Source organism: Ammospiza caudacuta, chromosome 2 (assembly GCF_027887145.1).
Source record: "Ammospiza caudacuta isolate bAmmCau1 chromosome 2, bAmmCau1.pri, whole genome shotgun sequence".
NCBI classification, from domain to species: domain Eukaryota; kingdom Metazoa; phylum Chordata; class Aves; order Passeriformes; family Passerellidae; genus Ammospiza; species Ammospiza caudacuta.
This window is the reverse complement of record NC_080594.1, coordinates 110,639,139-110,660,476: the sequence shown is the minus strand read 5'-3', so window position 1 is coordinate 110,660,476 and position 21,338 is coordinate 110,639,139. Positions and strand designations below refer to the sequence as shown.

At 35.8% G+C, this 21,338-nt stretch overlaps 1 protein-coding gene across 1 annotated transcript in view; it reads left to right on the top strand.

Moving 5' to 3' along the window:
• DMD (dystrophin) overlaps window positions 1–21,338 on the top strand; it is a 979,219-nt gene that overhangs the window by 679,559 nt on the left and 278,322 nt on the right. Inside the window, exon 52 of the mRNA XM_058822052.1 lies at window positions 8,610–8,727. Coding sequence (XP_058678035.1) covers window positions 8,610–8,727 — 118 coding nt within the window. The remainder of the gene's footprint in view (window positions 1–8,609; window positions 8,728–21,338) is intronic.

The following is a 21,338-nucleotide window of genomic DNA, read 5'->3' as shown; positions in this document are numbered from 1 at the left end:
AGTCCATGAGATTTTACATAGAGATTCATCTTCCAGACTGTGTCTATTAAAAAAAAAATTGAATTAAAAAGTTCTTTTAATAGTCTCTCATATTCTTTAGTGATTTACTCTGTATTTAAACATATTGGCTACTAGGAATTTGCATCTTTTCTGTTTAAACTGTATTGTCTTCAATTTCCAGCCAATATACCTTTTCAATGCTATGTTTCCATAGTTAATAATTATTGTATTATCTTCAGTAGCTTTTGCATGAGCAAATTTACCCTCTTCAGCAAGATATATTAACCAAGGGGCAGAACCATAAAATGACAGAAAAGTCTAAAATGAGGCATAATTGCATAAAATAGGTTCAGCACAGCCTTGACACTCGTGCCCAGCTGTGCTGCAGCTCAGCTCTACAATTGTGCTGCTTGCTGTGCTCCTCTGCCTTGGCTTTTGCCTGTGAATAGAAGCCCTTCCAACCTACTCTGCAGAAATCTTAAATCCAGTACCCATCATTGCAGTAAACCTCCTTCACCTGCCTCTTGTGAATACGTGCTCTAATCAGACAGGTGTTCTCCGCCAGTGTTCCCAAAGGTATTCACTGGGAATGCAGGAGGGAGAGGTGCTGCCCGTTCTTGTTCCCGTATACATTTTCTAGAGGAGAAGGCATCAGTGGCACAGCCCCTCTGTGTGTGCCCTTGTGGCCAGGAAGGCCCAGGGTAGCCTGGGGTGCCTTAGGGACAGCAGCGCCAGCAGGGCAGGGAGGTGATCCTGCCCCTCCTCTCAGTCCCAGTGAGATGAGTGTGCCTGCAGTGCTGGATCCAGTTCTGGGCTCCTCAGGACAAGGGAGACCCGGAGCTCCTGGAGTGGGTAAAGTGGGAGCCAAGAAAGATGAAGGATCTGAAGCATCCCTCTGATGAGGAAAGGCTGAGAGAGCCATATATACATTTCCTTCCTTCCTTTGCTATCAATGAAATATGAGCATCAGAATTTTTCAGGTTTCCACCTTTACCTTCTGTATTATTGTTGACTGCAATTAAGTACATAGTAACAGAAATGTGGAGAAATAAGAACTAGAAGTAAATCAAACAAAGAAACAAGCACAACCAAAAAAAACTAATAAACATGGAGACAAAAATAAAAGAAAGTTTAGTTCTTAGGGCAAAACCTGTCAAAATATACCAGAAAATTTTAAGTAACAAAATTAGGCTTGTACCTTCGTCTTTTGGCATGACAATGAGATAGGAATAAAGATCCACCTTACTAGAGTTAGTCTAAAGCTATTTCAGAATTAATCCCACATTTCTTATCAGATAGAGTAAATAAGAAACACCTTTCCTTTCCCCTGCCCCCTACCTACACACACAGAGCTAAATAATATTAAGTTCACTATAAGAAAAAACTGTGTAACAGTTTTGTTTTCTTTTTCAAAAGCAAAGCCAAACAAACAAGAATAAATCCTTTTTCTTCATTTTATATTCCTCTTGAGAAGAATATCTAGTTTCCTAAGGCCCTAAAAAAAACTCCCCTGTCAACTTATGCTGTGCCAATCCATTTTACTCTCCTTAATTATTACCCATTTGCTATTACTGGAGAAACCTTCTAATAAAAGTAATCAAAAATTTCTAGAAGATTCAATAGAAACTGATGAAGTCATTCTGTGGGGGTTTATTTTGAAACATAAAATTAGAGAATTTGTAGAGCATCTTTAGTCAAGATATTAGCCTTCCTTGTCCATAAATGTTAGTTATTTTCTTAAATTAAAAAAAGGCAAAAAAGATCTGTTTGTTTATCTTCATAACATAAAATTGTGTCTACCCAATACTATTTTACTTTTGTTTAAAAATGTGACAAACTGATAAGTATTTCATCAAAAAATAAAAAAATAAAAAAGCCAGCCACAGAAAAGACTAAAGCTGAAGCATTGAAAAACAGAGCATCTGCCCTCAGTGTCCTTGGTAATTCACATTTTTAAGTGCATTGGAAAAGCCCTTCATTTGAAAAACTGTTAGTTACAAAAAAGAAAAAAGTAGTAAATTTTACAAATTCACATTTCACAAATGGCAACTGTACACTGAGAGATTTCAGTTCTGCTGACTGAAACAGAAACTGGGGAAGCTCTGCAGCTCCTAACACCACTTCCCATCCATTAAGTTATTTACTGGGATGAAAGGACATCAGATACCCTGGAAAAGTTGTGCCTGGTTGTTTAAATGCTCATACTTTACTGCAAGAAAAAGTAATATTGGATGGCCACACAGTTTGGGGTCAAAAGGCTGTAATTCCACACACAGTTCATGTATATCAGATTTACTGTTAGGGCTTTAATCCTGTTTCAGTCTTCAGTTCTTACATGTGAATTATCACTGCATTCTAGTGGAATGGATCTCATTATAGCCAAACACCCAAATCTTTAAATGTTGTTCTACTTGTTACAGATACATCTTTAGCTTTATTCCCTTTTTTTTTTTTCCTGGCAATAGCTACAATAGAGCAAATTTCGTTTATCGCAGAATGATTCATTCATGAGCCATGTTACACTGTAATCTTTTTCTGGTCTTCTCTCCATCTTCTCCATCCTGTATGCTGGACGGACTCCAGTGCAGTCCATCAAGGCATCTCAGCTATAATGAGCAAGCTGCTGATGATTTGAGCCTCTTGATGAGCTTCCAAGGTCCTTTCCTACAGATAAATAAATGGGGAGCAGGGTGAGAGGGAGGATGAGAGTTACCCCAGCTCCCACCACCACCATCACGTTACCTTCTTCCATCACCTTAGCTTACCATCACCATCCTTTTTGGTCAACACGAGGAGACTCAAATTAATTATTTCTGTTCTGTTTGGTTTGATTAGTGTGCATCAACAGCATGTTGCACACCTTGCTTTTATAACCTCCTGGCCTATGCTGGGCTTCCTGAGTTGTAAAGGAACATTCACAATGCCACCAGCATAACTGAATGAGTGATTGTCACAAAAAAAAAAAAAAACAAACACACACAAAGAGTTCTATGATGCTCTTTCATGCATCTCATGCAGCAGCTGATAAGCTGTCACAGGTGGCTTCCCCCCAGCATCACTGATGGAGCTGGTATATTCCCTTAGACAGCAATGAGAACTCCTGAGGCACTTCTTGAGGTGGCCGTAAGTGGACATAAAAGTACATGCTATAGGAAAACTTGCACTGCATAAAGAACTCAGGAAAAATCAAATTCATATTGTCTAGTCTGTTAAAGTTCTGATTTCACTGGCAGGCACCAATCAGCCATCAGCATTGCTAAAATATTGCTCTTGATCCTCATATTTTCCTAAAACTGTGCATACTTTGGAGGGAAAACAGAAAACAGTTAATAGTCAAAAGAAAAGTTGTTTCAAAAGAGAAAACTCCTCTGCATTATTTTGCTTTCATTGTTTCATAATTTTATGTTTAAATATAGAGAGTATGTAAATGACCATTTTCACTCGTATTCTCTTCCTGCTTAGTGACAAGAAAACAAATTCAAATTGTGTTTGGGAGGAATATCTTAACAAAGCCAATTTTATTATGCAAATGAATTGTAGGTGTTACATATCTTCATTTTCTGAAATTGTTAGCAAGTTTTTTCCAAAGCTTTCTCTCTTTCTAGGTGTGTGTATATAACACATTTTATTTAGAGAACCAATCAGCTACAAGAAACAGTGGTTTTAAGTAAAAGTTGTCTTGACTATACATTTTGGAAGTTATCAGTGCATTTTTTGTTTAAATTTAAGGTTTAGACTCTAAAGTTTTTTTCAAAAGAGGAGCAAATAATTTCCTCAACAACTAATTAATGGAATTATGCTTTTTCTGAGGATATCACGGTGAGCTAGTTCAGAGGAGCAAATAGCTTCACAGGATAAGAAATATATCTTCCTTTTCTCTTTCATTCTCACATTAATCATCCACTTGTGCTCTTGTGGTTCACTGGTTTGTTTCATTAGACAAGGTTGGGAGTGGGCCAAAACAAATCATCCCAAACAGTTGTGAAGTCTAAGTCTTCAGCTGTGGGCTGTTACTGATAAAAAGTGCTTCCAGTTTGCTCTTAATATGGAAGAGCAAAAATCTAAATTGCTGGTTTGCCCAAACATAATTTTTTTGCTCACTCACTATTAACCTTCCTATACTTAGTATAAAATAGATAACAAGCTATATTTGACTGGAAACATGTAAGCAGCAGCCTAAATTCTTGTTGATATATTTGAGTTCAGCAAAGGAAGATGGAAAGTCCTGGCTTTGGTGTGGGAAAGGTTTCTTCAGAGACTGAAGACTGAACACCCATAATGAGCACTAGTAGAAAATTAGTCAATGAGTAAGTCTTGGTTCCATCCTGGAATTCAGCAACTCCACTCTGATAACATTTGCCATAAAGTCAAGACAAAAGGGAAAAAAAAAAAAAAAAAAGACTGCATAGATTTAAAGATCCTGTTATATATAGAAGCTAGCATGGCCAGAGTGTCAAATATGCAGGCTGTATTTTATGTATTTTATAAAGTCAGAAAATATTTTAATTCTCAGTCTCAAATCTTGAAGTCCCATCAAGAATTTGTCACTCTTCACCTGTTTCAGTTTGTCAGTTTATTTTTTAGCAATTTTAATGCAAGATATTTCAGTTGCTGACTTGAACAATTTGTTCCATACCTCAACACCCATTTTGTGTAAGAAAATCATAAAAGTTAGGAACCTGAAAATTGGATTTTTCTTTTGAGCAGCTGCCGTCCGCAAATGTGGAAAGATTGTTAAAAGTGAATAGCATCACTTTCTAACAAACTCTAGGTGGGTTGCATGATTGTATCTCATTACTCATCATCATGCATTACTGTGCTATCACCAAGCATCATTATGCTGGCCTTTAAGAAAGGAAGAAAAAGAAACGCTGTTTTGGGGTTTAAAGATGTGTTTGTACAACTACACATGTTAGTGGTCCTTAATTTTTAACCTACTCATGTGAAGTTGCATTTATAATTAAGCAAAATTTCTGTATTGAAATGTGTTCTGTGGTGTTCTGTAGAATGAATTGTTTGTACCTTTACAGAGCACTAGAAAAGTGTTGGGAGAGACAAATTGTATGCAAAAGGTTTTGTTTATTAAAAACCTCACAACTTTTAGTTTAACTTACTCCCTAATTCATTGTGCTTGTACTTTTGGTGACCTAATGGGGATTGGATAGATTTCTGTTTCATTTATTTTGAAAGTAGTTTAATTATAACTCTCATTTCTGTATTACCCATTTTTATATAGCACATTTGTTTCCGTGTGCTGACATTCCAAATCAGAGGCATCTGGTCTGTTGCATCTGCTGTGTCTCCACCAGGGTGCCACTATTAATGAGTTTTTATTCCTATGGCTGTTGTAGCAGTAACTTCTAATAGTTTCCACTTTTCTGTTGAGGATCATTTTACCACATTAAATACTTGGCTGAATTCATAAAAGTTTTTAAAATGCTCTCCAGCTATTAATTTCTTCTGATTTTGGTTTTTGGGGGGGTTGTCCATTTGTTTTAGATCATACAGCTAATACTTTAAAGCTATTCAATTTTAATTTTTCCCAAAAATCATACTTAGTGATCTTTTAGTTTGTATTCTTCAAAGCACTGCTCTTCCTAGCATAAATAGCTGTATTTTTATTAATCCACAAAAACAACTTGCATGATCAGCTTATCCAGTCACAGAATATTTTTCTGAATATGATAACACTTGAAGTGGAGCTCAGGTATTGTTGTTTATTTTCATGCTACAAGATCACAGGAAGAATTGGAAATTATGTGTTTTAGTAGCTACTTTTATCCAGGTTTCCATTGGGGTTTGGTATATATATTTATAGGTATCATGTGAAACGTGTATTTGAAAAATCTTTAAGATTGTACAAACTGGTAAAACCAGGCCAATAAACATTGTAACAATTTTTTAATTGTAATTGGTAAAATTCTACCGAATGAAATAGGACACTGCTTGGGTAAAGTTGTCAGACACTTTGTATTAAACCAAGGAAAAAATATATTTATTTGAGAAATCCTGATTTTTCTAAGAGTAAGAAAAAAAATCTGTTTTATGATTATGCATTATTGTCTTATGAAAGCTCTAAGAATCTTCAGATCTGTATATAGTTTAAGAGTTTAAGAGTGTCCTTCTTGAACTTTTAAAAATACACTCCTGTGCATCTAGAAGAAAATAATTTTATTCACATGAAATGGTAGAGGGAAGGCTGTCCACATAATCTATACAGGGATGAGATATTATATCCCCAAGAGAACAGCAGAACTAACAAGACTCACTTTAAAGAGGCATTTCTAGTTTTCCTGAATGTCCAGTTCAGGAATTGCAGATGTGTCTTGGGGGTAAATCCTTCTGTGAGCCCTTGGGAACAGATCAGCTCCATTTCCTCATTTTGGTACTGAGCAAATCCTTTCTGAGCTGTCCTTACCTAGTGCTTCATTTCTTACTCTATGAAACATATAACAGCAGCTTTCTTTAGTAGTGGTAAAACCACAGCATTTACTGTCCAGTCGGAGACTCAGGCTGGATCAGATAAATCACTCTTTTTGTGTAGTCCAGGATAAAATTGTATTTAGGAAACTTTAGGGAAGAGAGTCACTCTTGGCATAAGACCTTAGAATGATTTAATTAGCTTTTCCTCTTCTAAACATTTTCTAGGTAGGGAAGGAGAAAGAAAGGGAAGGCAGAGAATTATCTGAGCCTGTTGTGCGTGTTTTAGTATTCTTCTGCACCGTCCATTTTGGCAATATGTGCGATACAGATGCTCTTCGACTGCACTGGGACTGCTTTTCCTATTGTGAAATTCATGGCCCTCATTAACTTGTCTTCTTATAAAATGGAGCTTGGAAGGAACATAGATATCTAGAGATAGTAATGGCATCAGTAGATTTTATTTCTCTTACTAAGGAGAGACTTCTAATTAGAAATTTCTTCTTTGCTTAATTATGCAAGCTGCTGCTTTAACTGCATGTCTCTGCAATTCAATCAGTATCCAAGTGAAAAAATACCATCCAAGCTTTTGGGTATGACTTTAGAATGCCAGTTATAATAGATTTTCAAAGACCTGATACAGAAGTTAAAAGCAAGAATTTCACAGGGTGTAGCTAGATGTGTGTCTTGAAAATTACCCTTTTTTTCCTAAAGAGTTTGTAACTGAACAAAATGAAACTCTGTGGAGCTTTTAGTTTGCTTTTTATAGTACATGCTGTAGTCACTGGAAGCTATATTCTTATGCCCTTTTGTTAATCTCATTAAACAGAAAATGGTATTAGGTCTTTATTTGTAACCTTCAACTTGGTGGAAATCGTGCAAGTGTAGTCTGAAGCTGGAGGGTCAAATTTAAGATCAGACTCACAGATCTTTTCTATCCAGAACAGTCAGTGAATAACAGCTTTTTAAAGTCAACTATGATTATTTAGAACAAAAACATTTTAAGGAGAGGAGACTTTTGAGACAGTAAAATACTCCAGACACTTTATCAACAGGCAGGTGAGAATACCAACAGATTATCTAACCAGTGACTGTAACTGGCCTCAAAAATAGAAATCCTTCTCTGGCCTTTGTTGCCAATTTGATGTCTGTTAAAGTGTGCCTACTGACTGTCTGATGGCACACTGCTCAGTTCTGATGACTAAAATTTGTATGTAGAATAAAATTAATATGAATAGTTTCTAGTTATGTATTAAGTATTGCTGCTTCTGACTCCTAAAACAGGGAAATCTAATGAGTATCTTTTCTGGAAACTCCACAATAGGTAGCTGAAGTGTCCAAATTTGGTCAGTCTTCTAAAGACATACTTGGATGCTTCTGATCTGAGAAATGATTGTACCAATTCCTTGTTTGCTCTTCCCTAATCCTTTGAAATAAATCAAATATGTGCATAAGTCTTATATGCCTTATTTTCCTTGAGTTTTCATTTTATCTAAAGCTATTGTATTTTAGTTTTTATTGTCTTCTAAATACCACAAAGCTCATTTTTTCCCCATGAGAAACTTTAAATCCACTTCTTACTATCTAGTCAGATTGTCTTGGCTTTATATATTGGTTTGAGTAGCATATAAATTATTGTGAGTGTTAATTATTTTTCAGACAGGTAAAGACTGAAGACAGAAAAAAGTTACTTTAACAGTCCTACAATGGCTTTTAACCAATAGATAACAATTAAACAGTCATGAAATATTAAAAAAAACCCCACAATTTATTAGACTTCATGAGCTGATAGGAACAGCCTGCCTAATCTGACAAGAATGTAAGCCCTTATATCTTCTTTTTAAATTAACAGTAAAATATAAGATGATATACAAAAATAGTGCCCTGCTATATAGAGGAGAATAACTTATTCTGCATAATTTGACATGCTAAAAATGTAGAGTGATTGCTACTTTGTATTTAGTTTTACAGTTCTTTAAACATTTTTTATTGCAAATTATACTTGGTATTTTTAAATTAATAACAACAGTATTTAGAAGGTCTAGGCCAAATTCTTTGTATTATTTGAAACAGCAAACAATCTTTTTGCTTTAAGTCAAGTTTGCATCAAAAATGTCCATATATGTGGTCTTCTCAAAGTCTCTTTGTGCTTTTATCTTTATTTTATTTTTGAATTTGTGTTCAACTAGGCAATACTACAGGATCTGGAGCAAAGACGTCCCCAGCTGGATGAACTCATAACTGCAGCACAAAATCTAAAAAACAAGACAAGCAATCAAGAGGCCCGGACAATAATTACTGACCGCAGTAAGTAGAGATTCTGTTATCACATGGCATTTCAGCAAACATGGGAAATGTTGTCCTATCTGATAAGCATAGCATTCTGCAGATACTTTATGCCTTTCCTAGGAGAAGGAGAGTTCCAACAGGTGACAGTTCTCATATGACTTTTCCAAACTGTATAGAAGAAATGTCAGTGATCCCATATTTCAGTTTTTTCACTGCAACTTCATATTTTTTGTCTTCATAGTGAAATGACATTGTACAAAAGTGTAGAATGTGAGCACTGAAAATAAAGAACTGAATTTATTCTTGCACAAGGAGAAAAAAGAAAGAATTCACAGAGTATAGCCACAGGCTTGTAAGAAGCTTTCAGTTCCATCCCCCGTGGTACAGCTGCAGGCTCCTCTTTCATCTCCCCTCAGCTGACGCACGAGTCTGATGATGCTCTGCATTACTCTGTATTATTCCTTCAGCTCTGTTTTCCCTTTCCAAATTTAACCAACTAGCTGTGCCTAAGGTGGAAAAATCAGTAGATTAAATTTTAGTAGAAGCCTATAGAAGACATGGTGTTGTCACCCTTGAAAGCTTGCATGTTCTATACCCCTCACTATAGGATGAAACACGCTCTCAAGGTTATTTTATAGAAGCAGTCCTTTTGATGGACAGCTGTATATCTTCAGTTATTATCTCAAGTTCTCAGGGCTTGAAACTAAGAAAAAATTGATTTTTTTATGGTCCTCAAGGTCTGCTATGGAGCTTAGAGAAGACCAAGGCAAAGTGCTTTGCATGTGGACAGAGACAACTCATTTTAGGTAGATGCAAACTGTTCTGTACATCCTGGCCTGGAGACCAGGGCTTGCTCCCTGCAACTGATGACTGAGGGTGTAAATGTAGGCTAAATTTTTCTATCACTATAATTACAAACCTAATATATCTACATAATTATTATCTGTTTCTTTTTATTCCATCCGGTACATACATTCCATACTATGTTCAAATCAAAATGCATGTTTGGACCACATTGTTGCTAGTCACACATATAAATGCTATTTAGAGTATATCTTATGTGCAGTAACATTCTTAAACTGCTATTGAAATATGTGACATAGAAAAGGAGAAGCTTTATGATTAAATTTTGAGAAGAAAGGGATAGTGCTTGTATACTAGGTAAGAACCTGCTCCTGGTGGACATGCAAATTAACTTAAGAATCACCTACTCTTTTGAATTCTCATGAATTGTGTACATTTACTTTAACTTCATAGTGCTTATTCAAAACCAACGCATGCAGTACTCCCATCAGTATTTTGTAGTATGTTTGAATTTTTAATTGTGAAACAAGTCTTCTGAAGTTAGGAATTTTAGACTTAAAAAAATGCAAGCTTAATTCCTATATATCGTCATGTGAATTGTATGCACGACTGAATTTTGTTCTGTTGGAAAATTGCACTTCACTTTAAGTGAAGTTGCCGATTAAGAGAGATTAAATGCTCCTTTCCCATACAGCAAAGGAGAGCAGCTATCAGACTGTAAATCATGAAGGAGTATATTGTAGCTCAACTGTATTACAGATTGTGGCAGTGCCTGGTAGTGTGGTAAATACACTTTATATTATGATTTCTTAGTGTTTATCTATAAGAATTCAAAAATTATCCATTATTTTTTAACTTTAAGTACCAAAAATTAGTTTTACTGTGATTTAGGAATTAATTTCTTGTGCTGAAGTTGTCAATATCCTTGTCTACAAAAGTGCAACTTCAGATGCAGTAGATGCAGGTCATGTCCCTTTATATACTGTCAAGCACACCTTGCAGTATGATCAGAGCCATTTTTGGTGCACTTTTCTGAGGCAGCAGACTAGATCCATAAAGGTTTTTCATGTATATTTAGTTTATATCTGGGCAATCACAGTAATACTCAGCACTACTTAGGGGGTATTTATTGCTTTTGGATAGTAAGGAGATCATGATATTTCTGGGGGACACAAAGATGCTAGGAATTTACAGTATGACAAACCAGGTATTTCTGAATATTTGCAAATATAGCATACTCTCATATAAAGTACTTCTTCTAAAGAACAACAGTAATTTTTATATTTTTAATTGCTTGATTTTTTTTTCACCTTGTGTGTCATATGAAGAAGATGGAGATTGCTCTGTTTGGGTTGAATTAGGCCTGCTGGATACCTGTATAGACAGGATCCACTTGTTCTGGCTGCAGCTACCTCTGTAGTTACCCCTTCACAGTGCTATCCTATCCTGAAATAGGGAGCCCCCTTATTGCCAACCCAGCTGAGTGGCTCTAGTTCTGTGCTGTCACCTACTGCACTCCTGTCCTGTACTGCAGGTATTTTGCTTTGTCCTCCAGCACAAACTGAGTTCAGCCTGCTGCACCCAGTGTATTGTCCCCAAATCCATTCCTGGGAATCTTGTTCACAGCCAGAACTGAACCCTGTATTGGAGAATCTGCTCCACTTGCTAAGATTTGTGTGTATTCCTTGAAGCCATAGAGAGTGTCCACTCCCTCATACCTGTGCCTTGCACCAAGTTCTGCTGCAAATCCTCCCTTTCTACCTCATCCACTGACTTTTTCCTATTTCCTGAGTTTTTCTGCCTCCTCATAAATACAAATATGTTACCATGGTTATGTTTGAGCAGTTATATGGGTACACATTTAATCTATTCTGTTTCATGACCTGTGTATTGACACATTGGTGCTCCCCTGCAGCAGCTGTGTACCACCCTCACCATTCTATAATGTCACACTGCCAGGGGCCAACAGTATCAAATCCCACCAGGAAGGAAAGGGAGAGATGGGATGCAATGCCCTGGTCTTCATGTAGGAGCTGATTGACTTGACTTTATCCAGGGCACTCCCTGGGCTGAAGCACAGCATCTCATATTTTGGGAACAACAAGATGAGATGAGCTAATTTGTATGAATAGTTGTTCAATCACCTGGCCATTATCACTGAAGATATATATTATAAATACTAAATTAGGCTCAGGTACTCTACAAGACTAGAGTTAGCTGCATTGTTCATCACAGGATGGGTTGGTGTGTCATCAATTGAAAATAAACCCTGATGGCTCTGGCTTCTGCGCTTACATTGCTAACACTTCTTGAAGAAATATGTATGTTATGTTTATTAAAGTTCAACTTTGAAATATATTTAGAAACCTTATTTCATTTTTAAAGTACTTATAAAAAAAAAAAAACAAGGTAAAGGTGTTATAGAAAATTTTAAAAAGTCAAAAGATGATTGTTAAATTCCAAAAGAAGTCTATAATCTTGAGATTATTCTCAACAGAGTTGTATTAGTATTGCATAGATTCAGTCTTTTTCATGAAGTAAAAACAGCAGTGAAAGATAAGCTCATACAATTGAATTATTTCCTTTGAATTTTTTTCCTCCGCCCTTCATTATCTGTATGAAACTGCTGGATCTATTCTACATGCAAAGACGTTGGCTCTATAAAGTAAAGCCTGTGTTATATTTACATAATGTTATATTTAAATCTCTGTGTATTCTATTTAAATCATAGTTTGTTTACAACTTACACACTCAAGAATATGTAGGAATAATAATTGCATTCAGTCTTGAGGAAAAGTTGTGGGAAAAAGCAACATACCTCTCTGCTCTTTTAGTGCAGAAGCATTCTGTTCTAACAGAACCATATGCTGTACAATTACATTTTTTCTCTCTATAATGCATCACAGCTCCAAAACTCTTTGCTTTACTGCTGCTGAAAACGTTGCTTCTTTAAAATGAATGGGTTTATAAGTAATTTTGAATTTTAAAAAGTAATTAAACTTTGAAAATTCCTTATTTTCCATCAGGCCTCATGTATGAATACATAAAGTTGGTAAGAAGTCAATATAGAAACACTGGGAGATAATAAATTCACACTCTTACAATCAGAAATACCAAAGCAATTAAAAAGACTATGTTAGATCTTGCTAGATTCTGGAAATATAAGAAATTTTAAATAGCAATCCTTCCTACTGCTGTGTTCACACACATGCAAGAGGTAACAGTGCATAAACCTTCTGTGTTTTTACTTTGTTAATAATTTACATCCCAATTTTGCAATTTTTCTGGTTGTGTATGTGATCAAGGAGGTATGGAAATTCATATTTATAAAACAGTATGAATAAATAATCCCTTAGTGGCAAAGCAATCTTCCTTTCAAGATTATAAACCAAAGTAAAACATATTTCTTTAGCAATTTTGTGAAATTTATTGTACTCTCAAAATATCACTTGAGAGGTTAATTAATTCTTATTACATTAAATTCATAAATATTTGCAATAAATACAAGCATTATAATGAAGACTATTTTGATAAAGAATTATGCTTTGGGACAAAATGGTTCCTTTTGAATTTTTTTTTGGCAGTTTTAGAAAATAAGTTCACAAGTATATGAATAATTTATAGACAGTGTCTTTGGAAGAGGTATTTTGGTTTTGTTGTTTGTTTGTTTGTGGTTGATTTTTGTTGTTGGTTGGTTTTGATATTTTTGAAGAAAACCTATATCCTATAACTGGTAGTTAAGAGAGCTGCATTTGAGCTAAACTGGAGAGAGTCTGAATGTCTCTGTGTCACAACATAAAAATGCCTTTATTTAGTAGTTTGCTGTATTTGACAGTTTTACGGCAAAATCATCGACTTGTCATCACTTCCACAACAGAATATATAGAAATCCCACAGTGAATTACAACTGCACTGTTGTTCTCTACTTAATAAAATAGCCATTTCCACTGTACTGCCATCCATGTGATTTTCTCTTAGAGCTATTGAATACAAATGATGAGTTTACTCCTTGAAATTCATACAATCTGGGATTTGCCATCCAGTAGTAAACCCCCTAGCTGCCAAGACCAAAAAAGAAAAGTGTAAGAGAAAACTGTATTTCTATACAATTTTCCAGTTATCTTGTTGGTATTTTTAAGCTGAATTACTGAATAAATCCCAGCTGTATGTTCTCTGAATTCCACATATTTGAAGAACATTTCAAGAATTTGAATTTCCTATGTCATATACATGCAGTTTATTAATCATCCTGATCTACCAGTTTAGAGCTGACAACTTGTTTTTCCCATAAGAACTTTATGCCATAGAAGCAATCAAGGGAGAAACAGTAGTTTTTTTAACAAAATGTCAATAACAAGATAAAACTAGAGCTCTGAAAGGGGTGGAATTATTCTGAGAAGCATATAGAATTTGAAACCTGTTCCTTGGTGCATGTTTGCTGCTGTAGACCTGTAAGAAAGTCATGGGACATTTTAAGAAGGAGTAGGAAGTTATTTTGGAACACTAGGGAGAGTTGCCCTTTAAGAATGGGTGATAATATGCCCCAAAAACATCTGAATGATTGGGGAACTCCAGTTATGTATAAAACTCCTCAGGCTATATATACTAGAATGTGCTTCAGTGGACAAAGGGCAAGATCTCAGCTGCCTGCTTCAGGTGTTGTAGCCCTCCTAAAAATGCTTTGAGACTAAGGGTGGCTATTCTTCACTTCTGGTTATATTCTTCAGCAGAAATGGTGCAGAGTTTTTGGTAGCCTCGGAGGTCATAAGTCTATTAGGTGGTATCATTGCTGGTGGCTTGCTCTCACCTCTCAATGCTGTAAAGATTACAAAACTTCACGTCGTTGGTAATTGCTGTGGAACTGGCTAGTTCTAGGCCAGATATTTCTGAATAGGTAAGAACACAGATAAGAACAGAATAGATAATAATAACACTGCAAGAAATCAGTCTGTGTTGGAAGACAGGCACCCTGGATTGCTGTGATGTATAGAGGCACTTAATTATGTCCAAATTATGTCTTAGTAAAAGTTTGTCTTCTGTCGTACAAAAGCAGAATGGTTGATCAACTCTCTCTTGAGAAAATTATGACCACAAAGTGAGTTCTTACCCTACTGTGAACATGTGAACAGTAAAGATAAAGTCCAGTGAGGAGTGTAAGGCTGTGCTACAGGAGGAGACCTTTCAGTAAAAGTGGTATTAAATACTTTTCTTAAAAGCCTTTAAATAATTTTAGCTTGGCCCAAAAAAGTGAAAATAAACAAACAAAAGCCATGAACAAACCACCCAGAATAAGGACAGTGTGATTTGGTAGGGAGATGTTTCATGTTAACAGGCTGCACTTTGTTTATGATGTAGTCATGGGTACATGAAGTTAACTGGTTAAAGACTTGGGATATACCCTCATCTGACAGAAGAACATACTTTCCTCTTCAGCCTCAGGAATGATTTGGTACAGCACTGGAGGGGAGCTGCTGTTTGAGGCTGCTTTGTATCTTGTGTCTAACCTTTGTCAAGATAATATTCTGCAATTCACTCTGCTGTTCTTCAAATGTTTGGAGACTGAGTTGATAAAATTGATTTTAAACATATAAATCTTCAGCCCTCCACCCCCAATCTTCAACTTATCCAGCCACCAACTAGTTGAAACTCTGGCCCAGAACCATGAGCAGACATGAAATGACAAAATCTTGTCAGCAGGAAATTCCTTTTCCCAGATACTGCAGTCTGTTCCCCTACTATGGTAAATGCTGTTCACTTTTGTCAGGGTCATCTTTTCCTTCTTGTGTGGTCCAGAGGAGTCATATTTTATCAGACTGGTTTCATATAACTACCTGCCTTTGTTCCCTAGAGTCTTTGTGAAAAATCTCCATTCATATACCCATTTAATGGAGATTTCTCTTTTTTTAGTTTAGCAAGAGTAGCACCTCAGTAGCTTCAGAAAGAAACAAATTTACTTGCAAAAGTGTTATAAGCAAAAATGTAAAGGGAAGATAAGAAACTGCCACACAGGATGAGATGGCAGATCCTACTCATGTAGGTCTCTGAAATTGTTAGCACCATGTACTTCTGAAAAATGTTGAAGGATTCAATAGTATGCAAATCTGATATAAACTGAGATTGCTTCTCAGGATACAAAGTCTTTCACATCTAAATTAAAGAAGTTAATTTTTTTTAAACATTTAATTGACGAAAACTGCCAAGAGTATGTGGTTCTTTGGGAAAGAAATCACTGAGTTATTTTAGAGATTTCAACATATTTAACAGTATCTAATATGAGGCTTCCTATTTACAGCGTTGCAGAAAAAAATCTGGTTTTGATTACATTTCAAAATTGAATTAATTCTCATTTTTGCAAATGTTAATTAACATTTATATAAAATACTTTAAAAACTGAAAATAATAAATGCTAAAGAAGTTTTACTACATCTTATCAGAAGTAGAAGAATGTTCCATTGACTTGTGTAGTGGCCAGATAATCAGAAAGGAATGTTTTCTCTTATTGAAACTGGAAAGACTCTGTCAGTTTGCAATGTTAAAAGGTGTAATGTCAATAATTGCCATCAGCAGTGAAGATGCTGTGCTCTGGGAGCTCCCCATGCATGGTGACTTTTGTGAGTGAAGTCACAGGTGGAAAGTGATGGAAGTGCTTCATCCTCGAAAGCAAAGTCAGGGAACAAGTATTCCTGCTTTCCTGTAGCTGGAACAGGGCCTGGCACCCAAGTGCAAATATTGACATGTGAACTAGGGAATAATTTAGTTGGGATTGTAATTTTAATCAGTAAAAAACCAGGCAAAGTAAGGATAAAAAAAAAATCCAGGATAACCTAAGAATCCATTATACACACAGTGAAAAGTCAAGACCTTATTGGCAAGGTGGACTACCAAAACAAAGTAGGAATTATCAATTCTTTTCCTGCAATATATGATTATATCCAAGCAACACCTGTCATTCTTAGTTTTTCTTCACAGAGGAAGTTCCCTGCCAAACACTGAGCACTTACTCCTAAGCCTCAGATCAGTTGTACGAAAGTATACAGATTTTTTGTTTGTTTTTGCCTTTAGATGTCAATGAATCACTAGAAGTTAGAATTACCTCAATTTAATTTCCGGATCTGCTAGAGATACTTTTATATCTCTATAATTTCAGAAAATTCTTTTAATTTCATGTGTTCAAATTTTTGTCAAGTTAAGGTGAACTAACATCTCTTATCCCAGCCTTTCTCTGCCATATCTCTTCAGTAGACTAGATTTTTCTACCTGTTTTGTTTGAATCTAACAAACCTAAGTGTTTGCTGTTTTGGCCCCTGTTTTAAGGCACTACTGTGTTAGAAATAATAGCTTGCACAGAACATTTTAAATTTAACTATAAGCAAACATGTAAACAGTAAAAATATCAATTTTATTTTTATCTTATTCATGATGATACAAACAGATGAGCTATGCTCGTGTAACAAGACATTAGTCAAAATGACAATAAATGGAAATAAAAATAAATTATTCAGAAATAAAGTTTTGAGTTGTTGTTCAAATTATTTGTTCACTGACAGATGGATGGGCAATATTTAATATCCACAGTTATTTTAAATACTGCATCAGAACAGTATATATTAATTTATACAAGACCATAATATTCTGCAGTAATTAAAGGGCAAACAGGAAACAGAGGTCCTGCTCAGCAGAGATTACAAGCTAAATTTAGATGCCATAGAATCAGCCATATCAGGAAAATGCAGGTTTTGGTGTACACTGTGTTCATCTCTTTTCCTAAAATGGATGAAATACACAAAGAACATATATTGGAACATGCAGTTCTCAGAAAACTTAGTTAAGCATTCTGGAGTATGTTTGGCCTAAGGATTTTCATTTGGCTACCCTCGATACAAATTTATCATAATTTTAGTTTGGCTTGAGTCAAGAATAAACTGCAGACAAAACCAGTGTTTTACACAGCCCCAAAGCTCCTTTGCAAATCCAACCTGAGTAAATACTGGCTTAGTGTGTGTGAGAGAGGTCCTAAGACTTTGGTGAGTGGTTGCACCAGCTGGTGATTTGATTCTGTTATGTATACAAACCATCACTACGGTTGCTTATGAAATGCTGTAGATAATCCCAAGAATTTAATTATATTACTGGCTTCAGGACCAAATGGTGACTCTGAGGCTTTTCAGTCTGTGTTTGGTGGATAACAGTGTTTCAGCCTTTATCATACCAAAAAGGGGGGGCAAGGAGAAAAAACAAAACAGTTCTGGAGATTTGCTGCTTCTATTTCATCTTTCTTATCAGCAAGTCTATTCCATGGCAGGTGAGAGAATGACTCAACAGAGGACAATCCCTGGTTGAGTAACAGCAAGGAGGGTGGATAATGAGTACTCTGATATGTGGTGAGAAAGTGGTGGCATTTGGGCTTGGTGAAACTGAGAGCTTAAATGGGAATATTTAGGAAAAAGATCTATTTTGTTATATTTTAATTTGATGGGAGCTTGTGTACAGTCGAGCGAACGCCTATGCTATGGAAATTTTTGCTGGAAGTGTCAGACTGTGTTTATGTCTGCTTCACCATCTTAAGTTTAGAAATGAGTGCTGGATTTCAGAGCAAGGGATGTAATAATTTTGCAGAATATTCATTACAGTCTCTCTGAATTCTTGTACTTTTGACACTTGGCACTCTTCACAGCAGCATAATATTAGGATGGCAAAAGTAATGGTTTCATCTGTTTGTTGGATCATTTTCTTTGCTCCATTCTATGTAGTTTCCTGAAAATGCAGAATAGAACAGAACAGACAATTTCAGTTGGAAAGGACCTATAGTGACCATCCAGCCCTTCTGCTTGACCACTTCAGAGCTGATCAAATCTTAAAGCACATTTTAAGGGTATTTTCCAGATGCTCACAGACAAGGGGCATTCACCAGCTCTTCAGGAAGCCTCTCACTATCTATTCTTCCTCTCAGTAAACAAATGCTTTCTAATGTCCAATCCAGACCTGTGCAGTGTGTTAGGTTCCAAATTTGCTGAGTTTGAGCCATATCAGAATAGTGACTTTGAAGTGTTTATCTAAAGTGGATTAAGCTCAGCCCACAGAGTGTCTCACCGATGTTTTGATCTCTGTTGGAGTACCATAGAGAACATAAACAAAGTGCTGATGTCTGATTAAAAGAAAACAAAACACTCCAGAACAAACACAACACCTCAGAAAAAAGAAACTAAATAGTTAAAGGCAAGTTATTTTGTCTTTTCTCAAGATTGGTGTAATTGATACTTTTTTTCCCTTTATTAGTTAAAATATTACACAAAGATTACAGATATTATACATTTTTGATTTTTTTTTTTACTACTGTTTATGTATCTATTTAGTTATTAAGGAACAAGTAAGTGTAGTATCATACCAGGCTCCATAGATTAAGACCCAGTTTATGTGACCTTGAGAACTAGTTCTTTAAATTCAGATTAGGAAAATAAAAATTGTTACCTGTTTTTTTTTTTCTGGCACACTCCTATGCTTGCAGAGTTGTGCTCCTTTTAAGTTCATTTTTATGATGGGACCCTCATTTCCTAATCAACAATTAATTAAAAAAATAGGAGCATTGTAATTGACAGAGAATGCGCAAAATATTTGAATGTTATGGAATTTTCAGAAGAAATATCTCTTTCTCCTGCTGTGTATGTTACTTCCTTAGTTGACTCTGTTGGATATTTACTTTGAAGTGCATTGGCCATTTTAAGTGTGAAATTTAACTACTTGTCTGCTTTATACTTTAACAAAGTTGAAATTAAGAATTTCAAGTGTTAGGAAGCTGAGATTGGCTTTCTTTGCATAAAGTAAATTATGTATTAACCAGTATCAGACTGACAGCACCTTGTGGAGTACTTAAAAAATTGATGCAATTATGGGAGGGAAGAGAGAATGGGACAGTTCCAAGAACTGTGGAAATGTCAATCTGAAGAAAAAGCAGGGGCCCAAGCAATCTTTGGAAATAGTTCAAAATTTATCTAAAAGACTGTGATTGTAAATCCAAAGGGAAAAAAAAAAACTGTAGATTTTTTAAAATTTTCAGTCTTTTGATATCTCATGTTTTTCTTCTCTCAAGAAGAATATTGTAACAGAATTCTTTACCCAAATCACCAGGACAATTAATAATCTATTGTGTAAACTTGATTTTCTTTTGAGTCTATAAGTTTCTGTCTGAGCTGGAATTTATAGTCAGCTGTCCCTGAAAATATATCATGGGTGAAGCTGTATATCTGGTATTTCACTGCACCATTACGGGCTGCATCCAGCTGTGGGGTCCCAGTTCAAGACACATGGACTTGTTAAAGCAGGTGCAGAGGAGGCCATGAGGGCTGGAGCACCTCTCTAGGAAAACAGTCTGAGAGCTGGGGTTGGTCATCCTGGAGAAGAGAAGGCTCCTGGGACACCTCACTGCCACCTTTGGTTCTGGAGATGGACTTTTTGTAAGGGCAGTAGTGATAATAATAATAATTACTGAGCATTGAGAAGGGCTTTAAACTGAAAGAGGGCAGGTTTAGATTGAATATTAGGAAGAAATTCTTTACTGTGAGGGAGGTGGAGCAGTGGAACTGGTTGTCCAGAGAAATTACAGATTTCTGCCCCATTCCTGGTAGTGCTCAAGGCTAGACTGGGTGGGTCTTTGAGCAATCTGGAAGGTTCCCTGCCCATAACAGAGGATTGGAGCTAGGTGATCTTTAAAGGTCTTCTCCAACTCAGACAATTCTTAATCTGTGATTAAAAAACTGGTAATTTGTAAATAAAATAAATTTATAGTTTTCAGTTTCTCTCGTGAAATAAAGAAATTGTTTACTCAGTTCAGATGTACTGTTAGCTCAGTACAAAATACCTGAAATTTATGCTTGAAGCTGAATATAGAAATATTCTCAAAGTGCTATTATTTCTTCCCTTTCAAATAAGTTCTTGCTCATTTGGAAGTTTTCTTTTCTTTGAAAGGAAATATAAAAGTCAAAGCTGGTGTGTTTTTGATTTGGCACACTGGTTTTTTCTCCTGATGTATGCATGGCTTTTTTTGGATACTGAGCTAAGCTCAGTGCCAGTACCTGCACCCAATTTTCTGTCACTGTTGTGTAGTAGTGGAGCTCTGGAGTTGTCTCCCAGTTGACCCTGGTGAGAGTTGTGTTCTGTGGAGGTGGAGTGATTTGGTAGTGTCAGAAGAGGCACAGGAGAAGATCCACAATAGTCTGTGCTTGTTTGGGGGTTTTTTTGGTGGAAAAAATAGAAATATAAACAATCTGCAAAACTTTGCTTCAGTATCTTGGAGCCTGATAGCTGAATTATTACGTCAATTTTAATTTGCTATTTTCATCCTCTCAACATCTCGCAAAGTCTTGTTCCTACACTTAGAGCTGGATCTCTTAAATCAAAGCCAAAGCAAATCAGTGCACAGAATAACAAATGCAGATATATTTGGAAAGCAAGTCTCAGCCCAAACTCAGTGGGAGGTAGTAGGCTGATGACATTAGGAATATGCAGTGTAAATATGAATGTATGATAGCTACACCAAGTTATGTGGTACTAAGAATTCACAATTTCTGCCTATATGCCTCATTATGTAGGTAATGAATTTCACACATTTCAGGACTTGAACTACCCAACCTACCATTATGTTTTTGCATCAGTAAGTTTAGGAAAGCACTAGTATATGAAAGCTGATGTACTTTAATAATGCTAATAGCATTTTTGATTATGTTCAGAGAAAGTAAAATACAATATCACTAATTTGATATCCCATTTTAAATACAGGCACAGACATTTCTTCTGAAATAAATATTTTGTAGACAGGTTGATTATTACAA